Source organism: Capricornis sumatraensis, chromosome 6 (assembly GCF_032405125.1).
Source record: "Capricornis sumatraensis isolate serow.1 chromosome 6, serow.2, whole genome shotgun sequence".
NCBI classification, from domain to species: domain Eukaryota; kingdom Metazoa; phylum Chordata; class Mammalia; order Artiodactyla; family Bovidae; genus Capricornis; species Capricornis sumatraensis.
In genome coordinates, this window is record NC_091074.1 from 91,673,085 (window position 1) to 91,695,051 (window position 21,967).

The 21,967-nt window shown below is 38.5% G+C and overlaps 1 protein-coding gene across 1 annotated transcript in view; it reads left to right on the forward strand.

Annotated features, from left to right (window-relative positions):
• Nucleotides 1–21,967, forward strand: part of ERCC6L2 (ERCC excision repair 6 like 2) — a 150,917-nt gene that overhangs the window by 43,966 nt on the left and 84,984 nt on the right. Inside the window, exons 7-11 of the mRNA XM_068973896.1 lie at nt 6,117–6,257; nt 6,861–6,974; nt 7,772–7,891; nt 12,296–12,367; nt 14,646–14,791. Coding sequence (XP_068829997.1) covers nt 6,117–6,257; nt 6,861–6,974; nt 7,772–7,891; nt 12,296–12,367; nt 14,646–14,791 — 593 coding nt within the window. The remainder of the gene's footprint in view (nt 1–6,116; nt 6,258–6,860; nt 6,975–7,771; nt 7,892–12,295; nt 12,368–14,645; nt 14,792–21,967) is intronic.

Sequence of the window (21,967 nt, forward strand, 5' to 3'; positions counted from 1 at the left end):
CTGAGTCAGGAAGATCCTCTGGAGAAGGGAACGGCAATCCACTCCAGTATTCTTGCCTGGAGAATCCCAGAGAAGCCTGGTGGGCTACAGTCCATGGGGTCGCAAAGAGTCGGACATAACTGAGCGACTAACATTTCACTTCACTTCCCTTTTTTCCTTGATGAGTCTAGCTAATGAATTATCAATTATATTTTCTCAAAGAACCAGCATTTAGTTTTATTGATCTTTGATATTATCTCCTTCATTTCTATTTCATTTATTTCTACTTCGGTCTTTATGATTTCTTTCCTTCTACTAACTTCAGGGGCTTTTTTGTTTTCTTTTCCCACTCGTCTTTTTCTAGTTGCTTTAGGTATAGAGTTAGGTTGTTTGTTTGATGTTTCTCCTGTTTCTTGAAGTAGGATTGTATTGCTATAAACTTGGCTCTTATGGGGCTGCTTTTCCTACATCCCATAGATTTTGAATTGTCCTGTTTTCATTGTTGTTTGCTTCTAGGTATTTTTTGATTTCCTCTTTAATGTCTTCAGTGACCTCTTAGTTACTCAGAAGCATGTTGTTTATCTTCCATGTGTTTGTAGTTTATTTTATAGCTTTTTTCCTGTAGTTGTTATCTAATCTTACAGTGTTGTAGTCAGAAAAGGTGCTTGAAATTACCTCCCGTTTTTTAAATTTACCAAGGCTTGATTTATGACATAAGGTGTGGTTTATTCTGGAGAATGTTCTATGTGCATTTGAGAAATACGTGAAATCTACTGTTTTTAAATGAAATCCCCTGTACGTATCTATTAGGTCCAACTGTTTCAATGTATCGCTTAAAGCTTGTTTCTCCTTATTAATTTTTTGTTTGGATGAACTGTCCATTGGTGTCAATGGGGTGTTAAAGTACCCCACTATTATTGTGTTTCTGTCCATTTTCCCGTTAATAGTTGTTAGAATTTGCCTCATGTATTGAGGTGCTGCAGTGTTGGGTATGTATATATTTATGATTCTTGTATCTTCTTACAGTTGATTCCTCAGTCACTATATAGTATCCTTCATTGTCTCTTAAAATGGTCTTTAACGTCTGTTTTGTCTCATATAAGTATTGGTACTCCCATTTTCTTTTCATTTCCATTTGCATGGGATATCTTTTTCCAGCCCCTCACTTTCATTCTGTATGTGTCCGTGTATCTGAGGTGGTTCTCTTTTAGACAGCATATATAGGGGTCTTGTTTATGTATCTGTTGAACCAATCTGTATCTTTTGGTTGGAGCATTTAATCCATTTACATTTAAGGTAATTATTGATATGTATGATCCTATTACCATTTACTTAATTGTTTTGGGTTTGTTTTTGTAGGCCTTTTCTTTCACTTATGCTTCTTGTCTAGAGAAGTACCTTTAGTATTTGTTATAAAGCTGGTTTGGTGTTGCTGAATCCTCTTAACTTTGCTTGTCTGTGAAGCTTTTGATGTCTCCTCTGAATCTGAATGAAATCCTTGCTGGGTAGAGTACTCTTGGTTGTACCTTTTTCTTTTCATCACTTTAAGTATTCTGCCACTCCCTTCTAGCCTGCAGTTTCTGTTGAAAAATCAGCTGTTAGCCTTATAAGGATCCCCTTGTATGTTATTTGTTGGTTTTCCTTTGCTGCTTTGAATATTTGTTCTTTGTGTTTAATTTTTGTTAGTTTGATTAATATGTGTCTTGGTATCTTTCTCCTTGGGTTTATCCTATATGGGACTCTCTGGGCTTCCTGGACTTGGGTGGCTTATTTCCTTTTCCATGTTTGGGAAATTTTTGACTATAAGCTCCTCAAATATTTTCTCATACCCTTACTTTTTCTCTTCTTCTGGAAGCCCTATAATTTGGATATTGGTGCACTTAGTGTTGTCCCAGAGGTCTCTGAGGCTCTTCTCATTCCTTTTTAGTCTTTTTTTCTTTATTCTGCTCTGCTTCAGTTATTTCTACCATTCTGTCTGTCAGCTCACATATACACTCTTCTGCCTCAGTTATTCTGCTGTTGGTTCCTTCTAGTCTAATTGTAATATCAGTTATTGTTCCCTGTTGACTGTCTATTCTTTATCCCTTCTAGGTTCTTGTTAAACATTTCTTGTATCTTCTCAGTCACCCCCTCCATTATATTCATCTGTGCCTCCATCGTATTTCCAAGATGTGGATCATCATTACAGTCATTATTCTGCATTCATTTTCAGGTAGACTGAATATTTCCTCTTTGTTTGGTCTTGTGAGTTTTTACCAAGTTCCTTCAACCACTGCATGTTTATCTGTCTTTTCATTTCATTTCATTTACTGTGTTTGGGGTCTCCTTTCTTCAGACTGGAAGGTCATAGTTTCTCATAATTGTGGAGGCTGCCTCCATTGGTGAGGTTGGACCAGTGATTGTGAAGACTTCCTAGTTTGGGGGACTTGGGCCTCTGTTCTGGTTGATTGAGCTGGATCTTCTTTCTCTGAAGGCAGCGCCATATTCAGTAGTGTGCTGGGGTGTCTACTGGCTTGGTATGGCTTTGGGCAGCGTGTCTGCTAGTGGGCAGAATTGAGTTCCTGTTTTGCTGAAATTTTGGCCTGACATGTGCAGCTCTAAAGCTTGCCTGGCCTTTGTGAGGGGCTTGGTCTTAGCTTTGAGATAGAGGCCTTTGGGAGTGCTCTCGTTGATTAATGTTCCATGGGTTTGGGAGTTCTCTGGTGATCCAGAGTCCTGGACTCGTCTCCCACCTAGAGAGTTCAGGTCCAACTCCTTACTGTAGCACCAGGACTTCACAGGTTACACAGCATAGAAAACAAAACCCCAAGAATAATGGTGAAAACAACACTCAACAGGCCATAGCACCCAAAGAAACTCACATACTTACAAAAGAGAAAGAAGAGAGAAAAAAGAGAAGAGAAAAAACAGAAAGGATAAATCAGAAGTTAAAAAAGAAGAGAGTAGTCAAACCAGTAGGTAAACTTATAAATGAAAATGAATACTAAAAACTAGCAAAAACACAAAATCAAAAACATGGGAAAATACAATATAACTAAAGAGTACTGTAAAAGTATGAAAATAAAATGAGTTTATTTAAAAATAAGATGTTTCAAAAATAGGAAAAAGTATATTTTAAAAAAGAGAAATTAAAAGAGTAATGAAGAAAATACTTTGGCCACCTGATGTGAAGAACTGACTCCTTGGAAGTCAGGAGGAAGCATCCTCCTGATGCTGGGAAAGACTGAAGTCAGGAGAAGGGGATGACAGAGGATGAGATGGTTGGGTGTCATCACCAACGGGATGGACATGAGTTTGAGCAAGCTCTGGGAGTTGGTGATGGACAGGGAAGCCTGATGTGCTGCAGTCCATGGTGTCGCAAAGAGACACAACTGAGCGACTGAACTGAACTGAATGAAGAAAAACAACATTAGAACAATATGGAAAAGAAAACAAAAATAGAATGATGTTAAGAAGAATGTCCTCATGATTTCTCCATTGACTTCTCCACACAGTGTGCTCTAGTCAATCTGCCTACTCAGAAAGTCCTCTAATATTTCTAGGAAAATCTCTGGATCTGTTTTTGTCAGTGTGAGGTTGGCTCAGATTCAGATCTTCCCTTACTCCAGCTTATACTTGCTCCCCAAAGCCACAATTGCCCCTAGAGTTCACAGTCTCAGGCTTATTGTGGGGATTTAATCCGTTGCATCTGCGGCTACAGGAGAGATTTCCCCTTTTCTCCTTTGCTCACAGAGCTCCTGGTGTTCCACTTTGGTTCTGGCCCTGTCTCTGCTTGTAGGCTGCCCTCTGGTGTCTGTTCCCTGCCCAGACAGGAGGGGGCGAAAGTAGCAGCTTCTTGGGGCTCACTTGCTCAGTTGGGCTGGGGAGAGAAGGGGTAGGGCAGACACAGTTGGGGTGTATGGGGAGTGCCCGCTGTGACTGAGACGTGCAGGAAATCCCTGAAGTCTGAGGTGGATTGTGTGCTCCCCAGGGGGGTTGGCCCTGGGTTTTGGGTCCCTCAGTAGAGCCAAGCTGCTCAGGCTCCCAGGAAGGTATGGTCAGTGACCTGTGCTCACTCACAGCATGGTGGCAGCTGTGACCTCTGGAGTTGAAACTGTAGTGGCCTCCTGTCTTCTGCCTTTGGCATTCACACCTGCTTTTCTTCTTCTGGGGTCCCAGACTGCAGCTGGCTTATCCCACCTCCGGCACTGGTGAAGGTGGGGTCCTGCATTCTCCATGTGCAGAGTTAGAGCATTCCCGTGGCAGTAGTCTCTTGCCTCTATGGTGGGCCCAGGCTTCTCTCTGTACTCCCTCAGCTATGTGTTACTAGTTCCCTCAGAATATCTTCATGTCAGCCAACGCCAGTCCTTTCCCTGGGGTCTCATCCCGAAGCCTGAGCGCTGAGCCTGCACTCGCTGCTTTGGGCATGTAAGCCACTTCTTGCCTGGGGAGTGCTGTCTGGTACAGTCTCGGTGGGGAACTCTCTCCATTTTGCCTTGCCAGCTCCTTCCCCTCTGAGGTTCCAAAGCTCCTCCCAGACTCTGCCTGCGAGAAGGTTTCTGAGTGTGTGGAGACATTTCCGCCTTTACAACTCCCTCCCCTATGGCACAGGTCCTGGTCCTGAAATCCTTTGTCTCTTTTTTTATCCTTATCTTCTGCCCTGTCTCATTCTGTGGAGATTGACTTGCCTTTTTGGAAATCCCCAGGGTCTTCTGCCAGCATCCAGAATGTATTCTGTAGGAGTTGTTCCACACGCAGATGAATTTTTGATTTGTTTGTGGAGGGGAAGGTAATCTCCCTATCTTATTCTTCCATCATCTTAAAAGTCCCCGCCTCTGAGAATAAATGTTAAATGTTCTCACCATACACACAAAAAGTAGTTATGTGACATGATGAATGTGTTAACTAGCCATATCACTGCGCTTATAATTTTACAATAAAATCACATATCAAATCATAATGTTGTATACTGTAAACTTATATGTTAATTATATCTTAATAAACTTGGGGTAAAATAATAACTCAGAATTTCCCCCTGTATCTTAATCATTGACCCTATCTTCAATATTCTCTTTTTATTCTTATGTCTGCAATTTGTCTTCTTTTTGCAGTAATGTTCTGTTGTAATGATACACACATATAAATATTTTTAAATAGATGGCTTTCCCTCTTATTCACATTCCTCAAAGTCCTACTATGTATATATTTAGTTTTATGACCCTGGTTACATACAGCTGCATCTTGAAGAACTTTACCAGTTTCCAGACTACCAGAAATATAAGCAAAATGTATCCCCTATTACTTACTGGCATTATTTTCTGTGTTTTCTTCTTTTCTTGAATTTGGGCACAAGGTGGCAATTTTACAAGTTTTGCCTTCATGTGTATTTGTTTAATTCTTATATTTACTAATTTTGGGAATTTATAGCAAAAATTTTACTTTATCCTATCTTCAGTAATAGGAAGTTTTAAATTTTTTTTTCCAAATTTTCAAGTAATTAAAGTATTATCTGTGTCGTTGTTCTAAAAATCTTTCCTTTTCTAGTTTTTTATTTGACCTAAACTTTAATCACTTATTTGCATGATGAGCTAATAATGTGGAACGCTGAAAAGACCCACAATAATATGTTGAGAAATTTATTAGGAAATCACATGCTTGGCTTTTTCACATTTTGAGTTTTTAAAATTAAAGAACAAACTGTGAGATTTATTTGGAAAGTATAATTTGTGTAGTTTAGGAAAGGTGATAGCATAGAATTAGGAGAGATTTTCTTGTATTTTTCTATTATAAAGTGATGTGTGTGCATATGTGCTAAGTTGCTTCAGTAGTGTCTAACTCTTTGTGAACCTACGGACCATAGCCCCCCAGGCTCCTCGGTCTATGGGATCCACCAGGCAAAAATACTGGAGTAGGTTGCCATGCCCTTCAGGGGATCTTCCCGACTCAGGGAGCGAATCCACGTCTCCTGCATCGGCAGGCAGGCTCTTCACCACTAGTGCCACCTGGGAAGCCCATATAATGATTACATGGGCTAGTCATGTAAGAAAAATTACAGTTTATGAGCAGTTTTCACTCTTACAGTCTGTGAAACCTGATGTGCATTGTAATTATCATTGCTGTAAAAATACTAATAGCTACCTTCTATTTTATCTTGACAGATGGTATATTGTTCTCTGACAGATTTTCAAAAAGCTGTCTATCAAACAGTATTAGAAACCGAAGATGTGTCTTTGATACTTCAATCTTCTGAGCCTTGTACCTGCAGCAGTGGCCAGAAAAGGAGAAATTGTTGTTATAAGGTAAGTATTTCAGTATGGTATGTTTCCCTGGTAGCTCAGATGATAAAGAATCCTCCTGCAATGCAGGAGACCTCTGTTCACTCCCTGGGCTGGGAAGATCCCCTGGAGGAGGGCATGGCAATGCCTCTAGTATTCTTGCCTGGAGAATCCCCATGGACAGAGGAGCCTGATGGGCTACAATCCACGGGGTTGCAGAGTCCGACACAACTGAGTGAGTAAGCACGTTACATGATATCTTTACTGTCTTGTTTTTGATTACACAGTACTCAGTTCTAGTATCAGATAAGTAGCACATAATATAACTTTTCCTCATGGTTTTTTATCTGTAGAAGCTGTGTCACCGTGTATACTTCCTGGAATGAGGACTTTCTCTGCTCTTTTATTAAAAACACCATTGTGTCATGGTTTACCAAAAGTACAATTCCATATTAGTGATTCATGGATATTTTGTGTATCATTTGACCATTATTTTCTCATAATGTATTATGCTGATAGTAACCAGATAATAAATATTATTGTAAGTGATATATTTTTGGTGTAATTAGTTATATCACCATGTTAGTCCCTTGCTAATTTTTATTTTCTGTACTTTTATGGTTACAGACCAATTCACAGGGTGAAACAGTGAAAACCTTGTATTTCAGTTACCTTGCAGTCCTTCAGAAGGTAGCTAACCATGTGGCATTACTGCAGACTGCTAGCACCTCTAAACAACAGGTTTGGGTTGGCTTTTTAAATTTCTTTGTGATCCTATTTAGTGTATTTGGTATAAAATTTCTTAGCCAAATATCCTTAAGTTATCTTTGTATGAAATTTAAGAGGTAACTGACTTGCTTGTTTTTTAATTTAGATGTCAGAGAAGTTTATGTATTTAAATTTTTAATCAAAGTGAGAAAAGTTAACCTTAAATCTTTTTTATGCCTCTGATATGTTCATATTATTTTCATTTTCCTAATAACTTTTGATATATTACCAACTAAACATATTTGATGAGTCCATCCTAATTCCACTAATAATGTATCTAATTATGTTTATCTAATCTATTGTATTAAATGAGGCTTTATAATAATCTGTATATTAAATATTTAGTAAAAATCAGTAATTTCAAAATTTAGACATACATGGAATCATTGACTTTAGTCATGTCAGCTGTGTCTAAAGCACAATGTAAATAAAAAGATCTTTTTAAAAGCTTTTTGTATAATGTTTTCATATTTTGCTTTTGTATGATAGGCTTGAGGCTGTTAAAATGTAATGTAATACTCTTTGAGAAGTATCCAATTCCTTATTTTGAAAATCTTAAAAAAGTAACAGTAAAATTAGTAACCATATCACTATCTCAGAACTCATCAAAACCTTACATGTTTAACATATCACTTTAAGGTATTTTAAATTAAAGAAGGTAAAACTTTCAACCTAATACATTCCTTCTAAATATATTTTTTATAAATATTTTCAAATTATACAGGATTAAAAGTGCTGAGATTTTTTTTCTTTTTCCTTTTCCCCTTAAGGAAACACTTATCAAAAGGATATGTGATCAGGTATTTTCCAGATTCCCAGATTTTGTGCAAAAAAGCAAAGATGCAGCCTTTGAAACACTTTCTGACCCAAAATACAGTGGAAAAATGAAGGTAAGTTGTTACTCTTTCAGTTTGCATACATGCAAGGATGATGTATTTAAAAGTTTAAATATTTATGCAAGGAGATCCAACCAGTCCATCCTAAAGGAGATCAGTCCTGGGTGTTCATTGGAAGGACTGATGTTGAAGCTGAAACTCCAATACTTTGGCCACCTGATGGGAAGAGCTGACTCATTTGAAAAGACCCTGATGCTGGGAAAGATTGAGGGCAGGAAGAGAAGGGGACAACAGAGGATGAAATGGTTGGATGGCATCACCTACTCGATGGCCATGGGTTTGGGTGGACTCTGGGAATTGGTGATGGACAGGGAGGCCTGGCGTGCTGTGGTTCATGGGATCGCAAAGAGCTGGACATGACTGAGTGACTGAACTGAACTGAACTGAAATAAAATAGGTTGTCTTTATTATATATATAGTTCAGAAAAACCTTATGCTTAGTACAGAAAATTTCTTTTCTTTCCTTTGTGGTTTTCTTTTCCACAGTGTTTGGAGCTGTCATTGCCAGATGTATAAGTGCCTGTTTTAAAAATAACAGTATTACTACTATTACACAGGCTTTGGATTATTTGCTTCCTCTCTAAACATACTGCATATGGGGGCAAATTATTGGCATTTTGGCATCAAAATCAAATCTGGAATTCAGGACTTACTGTAATAGAGAAACAGAGGAGATTAAATGAGAAGAGGTATATATCTGACTGATTGTTGTAGAAAATAAATATCAGAGTTTTTAGAAACTAGGTGTAATTAAACACATTTTATTACATATACTTAAAGAAAATTTGTATACTTACTAAAAGCAATTTGTTATTGTTCAGTCTCTAAGTTATGTCCTACTCTTTGCAACAGCATGGACCTGTAGCAATCCATGGTCCTCTGCCATCCACTATCTCCTGGAGTTGGCTCGAATTCATGTCCATTGAGTTGGTGATGCTCTCCAACTATCTCATTCTCTGTCACCTTCTCATTTTGCCTTCAGTCTTTGCCAGCATCAGGGTCTTTTCCAATGAATCAGCTCTTTGCACCAGATGGCCAAAGCTTCAGCTTCAGCATCATTCCTTCCAATGAATATTCATGATCGATTTCCTTTAGGATTGACTGATTGGATCTCCTTGCAGTCCAAGGGACTCTCAAAAGTCTTCTTTCTCTAGCACTACAATTTAAAAACATCAATTCTTCAGCACTCAGCCTCTTTATGGTCCAGCTCTCACAACTGTACATGACTACTGGAAAAACCATAGCTTTGTAGGCACAGTGATGTCTCTGCTTTCTAGCATGTTATCTAGGTTTGTCATAGCTTTACTTTCAAGGAGCAAGTGCCTTCTCATTTCATGGCTGCAGTCACTGAAGTGATTTTGCAGCCCAAGAAAAGAAAATCTGTCACTACTTCTACGTTTTACCTTTCATTTTGCCATGAAGTGATGGGACTGGATGATCTTGTGTATGTGTGTGTGAATTGTTCAGTCCTACTCTTCACAACCCCATGGGGTGTAGTCTGCCAGTCTCTTTTGTCCATGGAATTCTCCAGGCATAGGACTGTAGACTACCACGCTCCTCCGTCCATGGGATTTTCCAGGCAAGAATACTGGAGTGGGTTGCCATTGGGATCTTCCCAACCCAGGGATCGAACTCGGGTCTCCCACATTGCAGGCAGACGCTGTACCCTCTGAGCCAACCAGGGAAGCCCCAACTAAGCCATGATCTTAGTTTTTAAATTAGAAATACCAAGGGAACATTTCATGCAAAGATGGGCTTGATAAAGGACAGAAATGGTCTGGACCTAACAGAAGCAGAAAATATTAAGAAGAGGTGGCAAGAATACACGGGAGAACTGTACAAAAAAGATCTTCACGACCCAGATAATCATGATGATGTGATCACTGATATAGAACCAGACATCTTGAAATGTGAAGTCAAGTGGGCCTTAGAAAGCATCACTACGAACAAAGCTAGTGGAGGTGATGGAATTCCAGTTGAGCTGTTTCAAATCCTCAAAGATGATGCTGTGAAAGTGCTGCACTCAATATGCCAGCAAATTTGGAAAACTCAGCAGTGGCCACAGGACTGGAAAAGGTCAGTTTTCATTCCAATCCCAAAGAAAGGCAATGCCAGAGAATGCTCAAACTACCACACAATTGCACACATCTCACATGCTAGTAAAGTAATGCTCAAAATTCTCCAAGCCAGACTTCAGCAATACGTGAACCGTGAACTCCCTGTTGTTCAAGCTGGTTTTAGAAAAGGCAGAGGAACCAGAGATCAAATTGCCAACATCCACTGACTGGATCATGGAAAAAGCAAGAGAGTTCCAGAAAAACATCTATTTCTGCTTTACTGACTATGCCAAAGCCTTTGACTGTGTGGATCACAATAAACTGTGGAAAATTCTGAAAGAGATAGGAATACCAGACCACCTAACCTGCCTCTTGAGAAATCTGTATGCAGGTCAGGAAGCAACAGTTAGAACTGAACAAGGAACAACAGACTGGTTCCAGATAGGAAAAGGAGTACGTCAAGGCTGTATATTGTCACCCTGCTTATTTAACTTCTATGCAGAGTACATCATGAGAAACACTGGACTGGAAGAAACACAAGCTGGAATCAAGATTGCCGGGAGAAATATCAATAACCTCAGATATGCAGATGACACGACTCTTATGGCAGAAAGTGAAGAGGAGCTAAAAAGCCTCTTGATGAAAGTGAAAGAGGAGAGTAAAAAAGTTGGCTTAAAGGTCAACATTCAGAAAACGAAGATCATGGCATCTGGTCCCATCACTTCATGGGAAATAGATGGGGAAACAGTAGAAACAGTGTCAGACTTTATTTTTTTGGGCTCCAAAATCACTGCAGATGGTGACTGCAGCCATGAAATTAAAAGACGCTTACTTCTTGGAAGAAAAGTTATGACCAACCTAGATAGTATATTCAAAAGCAGAGACATTACTTTGCCGACTAAGGTCCATTTAGTCAAGGCTATGGTTTTTCCTGTGGTCATGTATGGATGTGAGAGTTGGACTGTGAAGAAGGCTGAGCACTGAAGGATTGATGCTTTTGAACTGTGGTGTTGGAGAAGACTCTTGAGGGTCCCTTGGACTGCAAGGAGATCCAACCAGTCCATTCTGAAGGAGATCAGCCCTGGGATGTCTTTGGAAGGAATGATGCTAAAGCTGAAGCTCCAGTACTTTGGCCACCTTATGTGAAGAGTTGACTCACTGGAAAAGACTCTGATGTTGGGAGGGATTGGGGACAGAAGGGGAAGGGGACGACCCAGGATGAGATGGCTGGATGGCATCACAGACTCGATAGACGTGAGTCTGAGTGAACTCTGGGAATTGGTGATAAACAGGGAGGCCTGGCGTGCTGTGATTCATGGGGTCGCAAAGAGTCGGACACAACTGAGCGACTGAACTGAACTGAACTGAACTGAACTGAGTTTCAAGCCAGCTTTTTCACTCTCCTCTTCACCCTCATCAAGAGGCTCTTTGGTTCCTCTTCACTTTATACCATTAGAATGGTACAATATGTATATCTGACATATATATGTGTGTGTGTATATATATATATATATATACATATATCTGACAATTTAACAGCATCATCTTTTAGGATTATAAATAACTCAGCTGTAGTTCTGTTACCTCCACTAGTTTTGTTTGTAGTAATTAGTAATGCTTCCTAAGGCTCACTTGACTTAACACTCCAGCACATCTGACTCTAGGTAAGTGCACCATTGCGGTTTTCTGGGTCATTAAGACCTTTTTTCGTATAGTCCTTCTGTGTACACCTTTTCTTAATGTCTTCTGCTTCTGTTAGGTCCATACCATTTCTGTCCTTCATTGTGCCCATCCTTGCATGAAATATTCCCTCGATATCTCTAGTTTTCTTGATATCTCTAGTTTTCTTGATATTAGATGGATATCTAGGCCCAAGTCCTAAAAGAAATACTGTTCTGTAATTTAGTTTCTGAACATACTGTAAGTATAAAAAAAGTGTTTTTGGAAATTAAATTAATCAATTTAAATGCATCTTATAATCTAAAATGCTTTCTTTTTATTAATCCAGATGAGATGAACTAAGTCCTTGAGCAATTTAATTTACCTCATTTTTAACAATATGATGATGAATTTCGGTTCAGTTCAGTTCAGTTCAGTCGCTCAGTTGGTGTCTGACTCTTTGCGACCCCATCAATCGCAGCACACCAGGCCTCCCTGTCCATCACCATCTCATGTAATATCTAATACTTTAAACTTGGAAAAGATGAAGGGAATTATCAAAGATTACTGAGATTATATTGTATAAAATAATTTTTAAAAAAATTCTTAAGTGTTGTTTATGTATATAAAGTATACTTTTTATTGAAACTGGTTCACTGATGTTCTTGTGGTTCTCTTCCAGGTTCTTCAGCAGCTTTTAAATCACTGCAGGAAAAACAAAGATAAAGTTCTTCTTTTCTCCTTTTCCACCAAGGTGAGTTTTGTGTGAAGCATATTTTCGATTGATTCAGGTCTAGTTCCTGAGGCCTAAAAGTCTGTAAAGAGGTGTCTGTATCTTAAAGAGATTTAAAAAAACATCTAGCCACATTTACTGCTTATGTATCTTCTGTGAGTTCAGTTCCATTCTGTTTAGTCGCTCAGTCGTGTCCAACTCTTTCTGACCCCATGGACTGCAACACGCCAGGCTTCCCTGTCCATCACCAACTCCTGGAGATTACTCAAGCTCCTGTCCATTGAGTTGGTGATGCCATCCAACCATCTCATCCTCTGTCATCCCCTTCTCCTTCCACCTTCAATCATTCCCAGCATCAGAGTCTTTTCAAATGAGTAGGTTCTTTGCATCAGGTGGCCAGAGTATTGGAGTTTCAGCTTCAGAATCAGTCCTTCCAGTGAATACTCAGGACTGATTTCCTTTAGGATGGACTGGTTGGATCTCCTTGCTGTCCAAGAAGCTCTCAAGAATCTTCTCCAACATCACAGTTCAAAAGTATCAATTCTTTGGCGTTCAGGTTTCTTTATAGTCCAACTCTAACATCCATACATGACTACTGGAAAAACCATAGCCTTGACTAGATAGACCTTTATTGGCAAAGTAATGTCTCTGCTTTTAAATATGCTGTCTAGGTTGGTTATAACTTATCTTGCAAGGAGCAGGCATCCTTTAATTTCATGACCGTGGTCACCATCTGCAGTGATTTTGGAGTCCAAAAAATAAGTCTGTCACTGTTTCCCCGTCTATTTGCCATGAAGTGATGAGACCAGAAGCATTGATCTTTGTTTTCTGAATGTTGAGCTTTAAGCCAACTTTTTCACTCTCCTCTTTCACTTTCATCAAGAGGCTTTTTAGTTCTTCACTTTCTGCCATAAGGGTGGTGTCATCTGCATATCTGAGGTTATTGATATTTCTCCCGACAATCTTGATTCTAGCTTGTGCTTCATCCAGCCCAGCGTTTCTCATGACGTACTCTGCATAGAAGTTAAATAAGCAGGGTGACAATATACAGCCTTGACGTACTCCTTTTCCTATTTGGAACCAGTCTGTTGTTCCATGTCCAGTTCTAACTGTTGCTTCTTGACCTGCATACAGATATCTCAGGAGGCAGGTAAGGTGGTCTGGTGTTTCCATCTCTTTAAGAATTTTCGACAGTTTGTTGTGATCCACACAGCAAAGGCTTTGACATAGTCAGTATAGCAGAAGTAGATGTTTTTCTGGAACTCTTCTTGCTTTTTCAATGAAACAGCAGATGTTGGCAATTTGATCTCTGGTTCCTCTGCCTTTTCTAAATCCATCTTGAACATCTGGAAGTTCACAGTTCATATATTGGTGAAGCCTGGCTTGGAGACTTTTGTGCATTACTTTGCCAACATGTGAAATGAGCAGTTGTGCGGTAGTTTGAGCGTTCTTTTGCATTGCCTTTCTTTGGAATTGGAATGAAAACTGACCTTTTCCAGTCCTGTGGCCACTGCTGAGTTTTCCAAATTTGTTGGCATATTGAGTGCAGCACTTTCACAGCATCATCTTTCAGGATTTGAAATAGCTCAACTGGAATTCCATTACCTCCACTAGCTTTGTTTGTAGTGATGCTTCTTAAGACCCACTTGACTTCACATTCCAGGTTGTCTGGCTCTAGGTGAGTGATTATACCATCGTGATTATCTGGGTCATGAAGATCTTTTGTTCTTCTGTATATTCTTACGACCTCTTCCAGATATCTTCTGCTTCTTAATGATTTCTGTGGGAAATGGTAATGAGGTACACAACTTTTAAAACAGATACTTAAATCTCCATTGCCTTCTCCGATATCAGAATTACTTACTATCAGATAGCAAACATAAAGATAGATTTCTGATTCTCTACTTAGATGTTTTTGTTAATAATTAAAATGTTCTTTAAGATATTTAAGAATGTGGACTATAGCAAAAATAATTAATATAATTAGATAAATGAGTTGGCCAATACTTTTCTTTTTATTCCTTTTTTTTTTAGTTTAGAAAGCTAAAGATTGATTTTTTCCATTGAAATATTGATTTTTCTTTTTTTAACACAAAGGTTGCCAAATGTTAAAGTCAGTTTCAGTGTAATAGTAGGAAGATGTATGAGTCAGAAAATAGAAAATATTTGTTGCTCTTGTAATTATAAGAAGGAAATTGTGAACAGCGATATTAATACTTAATAAAGCTCATCTGTATAATGGTATGAAACTTATTAAACCGTGAGTTTATTTTTGCATGTCTCTGTATCTTTCCTCTAGTTGCTTGATGTGCTGCAGCAATACTGTATGGCATCTGGACTTGATTACCGACGACTTGATGGAAGTACAAAATCAGAGGAAAGAATCAAGATTGTGAAAGAATTCAACAGCACTCAAGATGTAAACATTTGCCTTGTCTCTACAATGTAAGAAAATAAAATTTTATAACTTGATTTCTATCTAATTGCTCTTAAGATTTAAGATAATCCTTAACCTATTACTGGATTTTTAGTGATTATGCTTCTATTGCTGTGTTTCATTTAGCTTTAAGGAGAAGCAACAAAAATGCTAATTTTGACTGGGATAACATTATTGAGTTTTATCTAAACTTTTCTGTCAGTTCCATTATTTTCATCCTCTTTATACGTCTGGCTTTATTTTTTAAAATATCCGAAAAGTGGATGCTTCTTCATCAAAATATTCTGTGGTTTTTTGACTCGTGTATTGTGGTTAGAACAGTCAGACTTAATTGAATAATCAAGTTATTAATTGAATAGTTGAGAGTCACATGGTGGCAGTGATTTTCAAACTGTGGTCAAGGAACCCTTGAGAACCCATAAGGAAGGCTTAATGGACCAGGAGTTTCCCTCCTCTGTCTCTACTTGGTCTCAAGGAGAGCAGCTGAACATTTATAGGTTTTATAAAGCTTAATCAGTTCTAACACCTATTTATGAATCTCAGTGAACTTTTTAAGACATACACATACTTTAGAGAAAAATTTAAGTTGATATAAACACCTGAGAAGATTAGTCTCTTTTGGCAGGGGTAAGAAATCTATAACTTTTTAACATCTAATATAATAAGTATTTTATAGATATACTCCCACTGTGTTATACTCCCACTGTCTTTCAAAAAGAATTTCAAAGGAGATTTATTTATTTATTTATTTATTTATTTATTCAAGATTGTAGTATCGTTGACTTACAATGTCATGTAAGTTTCAGGTGTACAGCAGAAAGATTCAGTAACCTATATTATTTTTCAGGTTCTTTTCCCTTTTATGTTACTGCAAAATACTGAGTATAGTTCTCTATGCTATACAGTAGGTTCTTGTTGGTTATCTGTCTTATATATAGTAGTGTATATATGTTAATCCCATCCTACTGACATATCCCTCCCCTCCCTTGATCTGTGAGTCGTCTTCTGTTTTAAATATAAGTTCATTTGTACCTTTTTTTTTTGATTCCACATATAAGCGATATCATATATTTATCTTTATCTGGCTTACTTTACTTAGTTAGATAACCTCAAAGTCCATTCATGTTGCTGTATTGTGCATATATATGTATTTATCCATTCATCTGTGGATGGACGTTTAAGTTACTTCCATGTCTTGGCTCTTATAGATAGTCCTGCAGTGAACACTGGGATGGATAATAGTTTTCTCTAGATACATGCCCAGGAGTGGAATTGTAGGATCATATGGTAGTTTTTCATAGTGGTTATACCACTTTACATTCCCACCAACAGTGTAGGAGGGTTCCCTTTTCTCTCTCCAGCATTTATTATTTGTAGACTTTTTGATGAGGGCCATTCTGAATGGAGTAAAGCAATACCTCATTATAGTTTTGATTTGCATTTATCTAATAATTAGTGATTTTATACATTTTTTTATGTGCCTGTTGGCCATCTGTATGTCTTCTTTGAAGAAATGTCTGTTTAGGTGTTCTGCCCATTTTTTTGATTGGATTGTTTTGTTCTTAATATTGAGCTTTATGAGCTGTTTGTATATTTTTGAAGTTAATCTCAAGGGACTTTAAAAAAACATATAAAATACAAGAAAGGAAAAGTAAGTAAGTAAAAAAATTGCTTTGGAAATTCCCTGGAGGTCCTGTGATTAGGACTTAGTGCTTTCACTGCCATGGGATATGTTCAGTCCCTGGTAAAGGAATTAAGATCACACAAGTTATACAGCATGGCCAAAAAACAGAAAAATTATAGTGAGAAATCAAATATATATGGTGAGTGAGCTGCTTAACTGCTGAGGACTAAAATTATTCTTGAATTCTTGCAGCTAAGGCCTGAGAAGCTCTAGATTTCCATTTACCTGTGAATGAATTCAAGAAGAATTTCACACATGATTCCTTAAATACTCAGTAGTAAATGACAGAACACTGTCTTCAGCTAAGTTTTATCAAACACACGTAAGCATTCTTAATTTTTAAATAATGTTTTAAAGGTACAAATACCTTCAACAATAGTTCAAATAGTTCAGAATTTATCATGACAACCAATTATCTTTCATTCCTGTTCTGCTCACCTGTAGTCTAATTTGATAACCTCTGTCATAAAGTTCCTAATTATCACTTCAGCTATATTGCAAATTGCTATTTAATCTGTTTATTGAATTTTTTATTTTAAAATCTATTTTTTGTGTTTAGAAGTCCTGTCAGCTGATTTTTCAGCAAAACTTCATAGGACAGGAGGGAGTAACACATTATATTTAAAGTACTGAAACCAGAAAAAAAACCAAAATAACTTATTGCCAAGAATACTTTACCAGCAAGGCTATCATTCAGAATTGAAGGAGAGAAGAAGTTTGCCACACAAGCAGAAGCTAAAAGTTCATCATCACAAAATGGATCCTATAACAAATGTGAAAGGATCTTCTTCAAGTGAAAGGAAAAGGCCATAACCAGAAATAACAAAATATATGAAAGAAAAAAATCTCACTAATAAAGACAAATATATAGTAAAGGCAGCAGTTCAAACCCTTAGAAAGGGGTAGAATGAAGATTAAAAGACAGAAATTACAGAACTATCTTCAGTATTTAAAATGAAAAAGAATCTGAAAAACAACATAACTGAATCACTTTCCTATACATCATAAACTAACAACATTCTAAATCAAATATGTTTCAATTTTTTTAAAAAAGGAAAAGTTGTAAAAATAACTAAAGCTACATTAAAGAGTTAGATGATACAAAGAATAGAAAAATGTAAAATATGGTATTCAAAACATAAAACATGGGGTGTGGAGTAAAAATGTAGCGCTTAAAAGCATTTGAACTTAAGCAACTGTCATTTTAAAACATTTATATAATGTGTGTATATATATAAATATATAAAATTATGTATATGTGTGTATATAAATATATATGTAAGAATACATATATGTATGTGTATATATATTGAACTGGATCATAAATAAGGCAGAATGCCAAAGAATTGATGCCTTTGAATTATGGTATAGGAGAAGACTCTTGAAAGTCCCGTTGACAGCAAAGAGATCAAACCAGTTGATCTTAAGGGAAATCAACCCTGAATACTCATTGGAAGGACTGATGCTGAGGCTGAAGCTCCAGTATTTTGGTCATCTTGTGCAAACAGCTGACTCAGATTGGACAAGTCCCTGATGCTGGGAAAGATTGAGGGCAAAAGGAGAAGAGGGCATCTGAGGATGAGATGGCTGGATAGCATCACCAATGCAATGAATACGAACTTAGGCAAATTTCGAGAGATGGTGTGGGACAGAGAGATGGTGTGCTGCAGTCCATGGAGTCTCAAAGATTCAGACAAGACTGGGTGACTGAATAACAACAACAACGTGTGTGTGTGTATCAGTTCAGTTCAGTTCAGTTCAGTCACTCAGTCGTGTCCGAGTCTTTGTGACCCCATGAATCGCAGCACGTCAGGCTTCCCTGTCCATCACCGTTTCCTGGAGTTCACTCAGACTCACGTCCATCGCATCCGTGATGCCATCCAGCCATCTCATCCTTGGTCATCCCCTTCTCCTCCTGCCCCAAATCCCTCCCAGCATCAGAGTCCTCTCCAATGAGTCAACTCTTTGCATGAGGTGTCCAAAGTATTGGAGCTTCAGCTTCTGCATCATTCCTTCCAGAGAAATCCCAGGGTTGATCTCCTTCAGAATGGACTGGTTGGATCTCCTTGCAGTCCAAGGGACCCTCAAGAGTCTTCTCCAACACCACAGTTCAAAAGCATCAATTCTTCGGCGCTCAGCCTTCTTCACGGTCCAACTCTCACAACCATACATGACCACAGGAAAAACCATAGCCTTGACTAGGTGGACCTTAGTCGGCAAAGTAATGTCTCTGCTTTTGAATATACTATCTAGGTTGGTCATAATTTTTCTTCCAAGGAGTAAGCGTCTTTTAATTTCATGGCTGCAGTCACCATCTGCAGTGATTTTGGAGGCCCCAAAAATAAAGTCTGACACTGTTTCTACTGTTTCTCCATCTATTTCCCATGAAGTGATGGGACCAGATGCCATGATCTTTGTTTTCTGAATGTTGACCTTTAAGCCAACTTTTTCACTCTCCTCTTTCACTTTCATCGAGAGGCTTTTTAGCTCCTCTTCACTTTCTGCCATAACGGTGGTGTCATCTGCATATCTGAGGTTATTGATATTTCTCCCAGCAATCTTGATTCCAGCTTGTGCTTCTTCCAGCCCAGTGTTTCTCATGATGTACTCTGCATAAAAGTTAAATAAGCAGGGTGACAATATACAGCCGGAACATTTTATGCAAAGATGGGCTCGATAAAGGACAGAAATGGCCTGGACCTAACAGAAGCAGAAAATATTAAGAAGAGGTGGCAAGAATACACGGGAGAACTGTACAGAAAAGATCTTCACGACCCAGATAATCATGATGATGTGATCACTAATCTAGAGCCAGACATCCTGGAATGTGAAGTCAAGTGGGCCTTAGAAAGCATCACTATGAACAAAGCTAGTGGAGGTGATGGAATTCCAGTTGAGCTGTTTCAAATCCTCAAAGATGATGCTGTGAAAGTGCTGCACTCAATATGCCAGCAAATTTGGAAAACTCAGCAGTGGCCACAGGACTGGAAAAGGTCAGTTTTCATTCCAATCCCAACAAAAGGCAATGCCAGAGAATGCTCAAACTACCACACAATTGCACTCTTCTCACATGCTAGTAAAGTAATGCTCAAAATTCTCCAAGCCAGACTTCAGCAATACGTGAACCGTGAACTCCCTGATGTTCAAGCTGGTTTTAGAAAAGGCAGAGGAACCAGAGATCAAATTGCCAACATCCGCTGTTTCATGGAAAAAGCAAGAGTTCCAGAAAAACATCTAGTTCTGCTTTATTGACTATGCCAAAGCCTTTGACTATATGGATCACAATAAACTGTGGAAAATTCTGAAAGAGATAGGAATACCAGACCACCTAATCTGCCTCTTGAGAAATCTGTATGCAGGTCAGGAAGCAACAGTTAGAGCTGGACATGGAACAACAGACTGGTTCCATATTTATGTATTTTATATTTACATATATATCTATACACACATGTCAATATATATGAACTTCATGGTAATAGTAAACCAAAAATTTGCAATAGATACAGAAAAATAAAAGGGAAAGGAACCCAAACTTAACACTAAAGAAAGTTATCATACCACAAGGGAAGAGACTAAAGGAAAAGCATAGAAGTATTACAAAAGCAAGCAGAAAGCAGTTGACAAAATGTTAGCTGTCAGTAAGTATACACCTATAGTAGTATTAAACAATCTTCAAACCATCTGAGAGTTGCACTCATCTCCTATGCTATGCTAGTAAGGTCCTATTTTAACTCTTTCATGCTAGGCTTCAGCATTACGTGAGCCAAGAACTTCCAGATCTTCATGCCGGGTTTAGAAAAGGCAGAAGAGCCAGAGATCAAGTTGCCAACGTTCGCTGGATCATAGAGAAGGCAAGGGAATTTCAGAAAAATATCTACCTCTGTTTCATTGACTGCGCTAAAGCCTTTGACTATGTGGATCATAACAAACTGAAAAGTTCTTAAAGAGGTGGGAGTACCGGACCATCTTACCTCTCCTGAGAAACCTGTATGTGGGTCAGCAAGGAACACTTAGAACCCTGTATGGAACAACTGATTGGTTCAGGATTGAGAAAGGAATACCACAGGGCTGTCTGCTGTCACCCTGTTTATTTAAACTATAAACTGAGCACACCATGAGAAATGCCAGACTGGATGAGTTAAGCTAGAATCAAGATAGGCAGGAGAGACATCAACAACCTCAGATATGCAGATGATATCACACTAATGGCAGAAAGTGAAGAGGAACTAAAGAACCTCTTGAGGAGAGTGAAGGTGGAGAGTGAAAAAGCTGGCTTAAAACTAAATATGAAAAAAGCTAAGATCATGGCATCTGGCTCCATTACTTCATGGCAAATAGAAGGGGAAAAGGTGGAAGCAGTGACAGATTTCCTCTTCTTGGGCTCTAAAGTCACTGCAGATGGTGATGCAGCCATGAAATCAGAAAACGATTGCTTCTTTTCAGGAAAGCTATGACAAACCTAGACAGTGTGTTGAAAAGCAGAGATATTACTCAGCCGACAAATATCCCTATAGTCAAGTCTATGGTCTTCCCAGTGGTCTCACATACAGTTGTAAGAACTGGACCATAAAGAAGGCAGAATGCCAAAGAATTGATGTCTTTGAACTGTGGTGCTGGAGAAGATTCCTGAGAGTCCCTTGGACAACAAAGAGATCCAGCCAGTCAGTCTTAAAGGAAATCAACCCCGAAGACTCATTGGAAGGGCTGAAGCTGAAGTTGATGCTGCAGTATTTTGGTCACCTGATGCGAATAGCTCGCTCATTGGAAAAGTCTCTGGTGCTGGGAAAGATTGAGGGCAGAAGGAGAAGAGGGTGTCAGAGGATAAGATGGCTGGATGGCATCAACAGTGCAATGGACAGAAACTTGGGCAAACTTCAGGAGATAGTGAGGGACAGGGAAGCCTGGCATGCTGCAATCCATGGGTTCACAAAGAGCCAGACACAGCTGGGCAACTGAACAACAGCAGCATACACCTATCAAAATCAGAGATAAAAGAGAAGTTACAACCAATATCACAGAAATACAAACACTCATAAGAAACCGCTGTAGACAATTATGTACCAATGGATTGGAAAACCTGGAAAAAAATGTATGAATTCCTAGAATCATACAGTCTTCAAAGACTGAATCAGGAAGAAATAAAATATCTGAACTGACTGATTGCTATAGTGAAATTGAATCAGTAGTCAAACAACTCTTAACAAACAAAAGTCCAGAATCAGATGGCTTCACAGAGGAATTCTACCAAGTATTTAAAGAACCAGTTGGGATTTTCCTGGATGTCCAGTGGTTAAGACTTCACGCTTCCACTGCAGGGGGCCCAGGTTTGATCTCTGGTTGGGGAACTAAGATCCCATAAGTCAAGTGGCTTGGCCAAATAAAGAACAGATAATACCTAGTCTTGTCCAACTATTCCATAAATATTGAAGCAAAAGAAACACGTTCAAACTCATTTTACAAGGCCAGCATTAACCCTGATACCAAAACCAGACAAAGATAT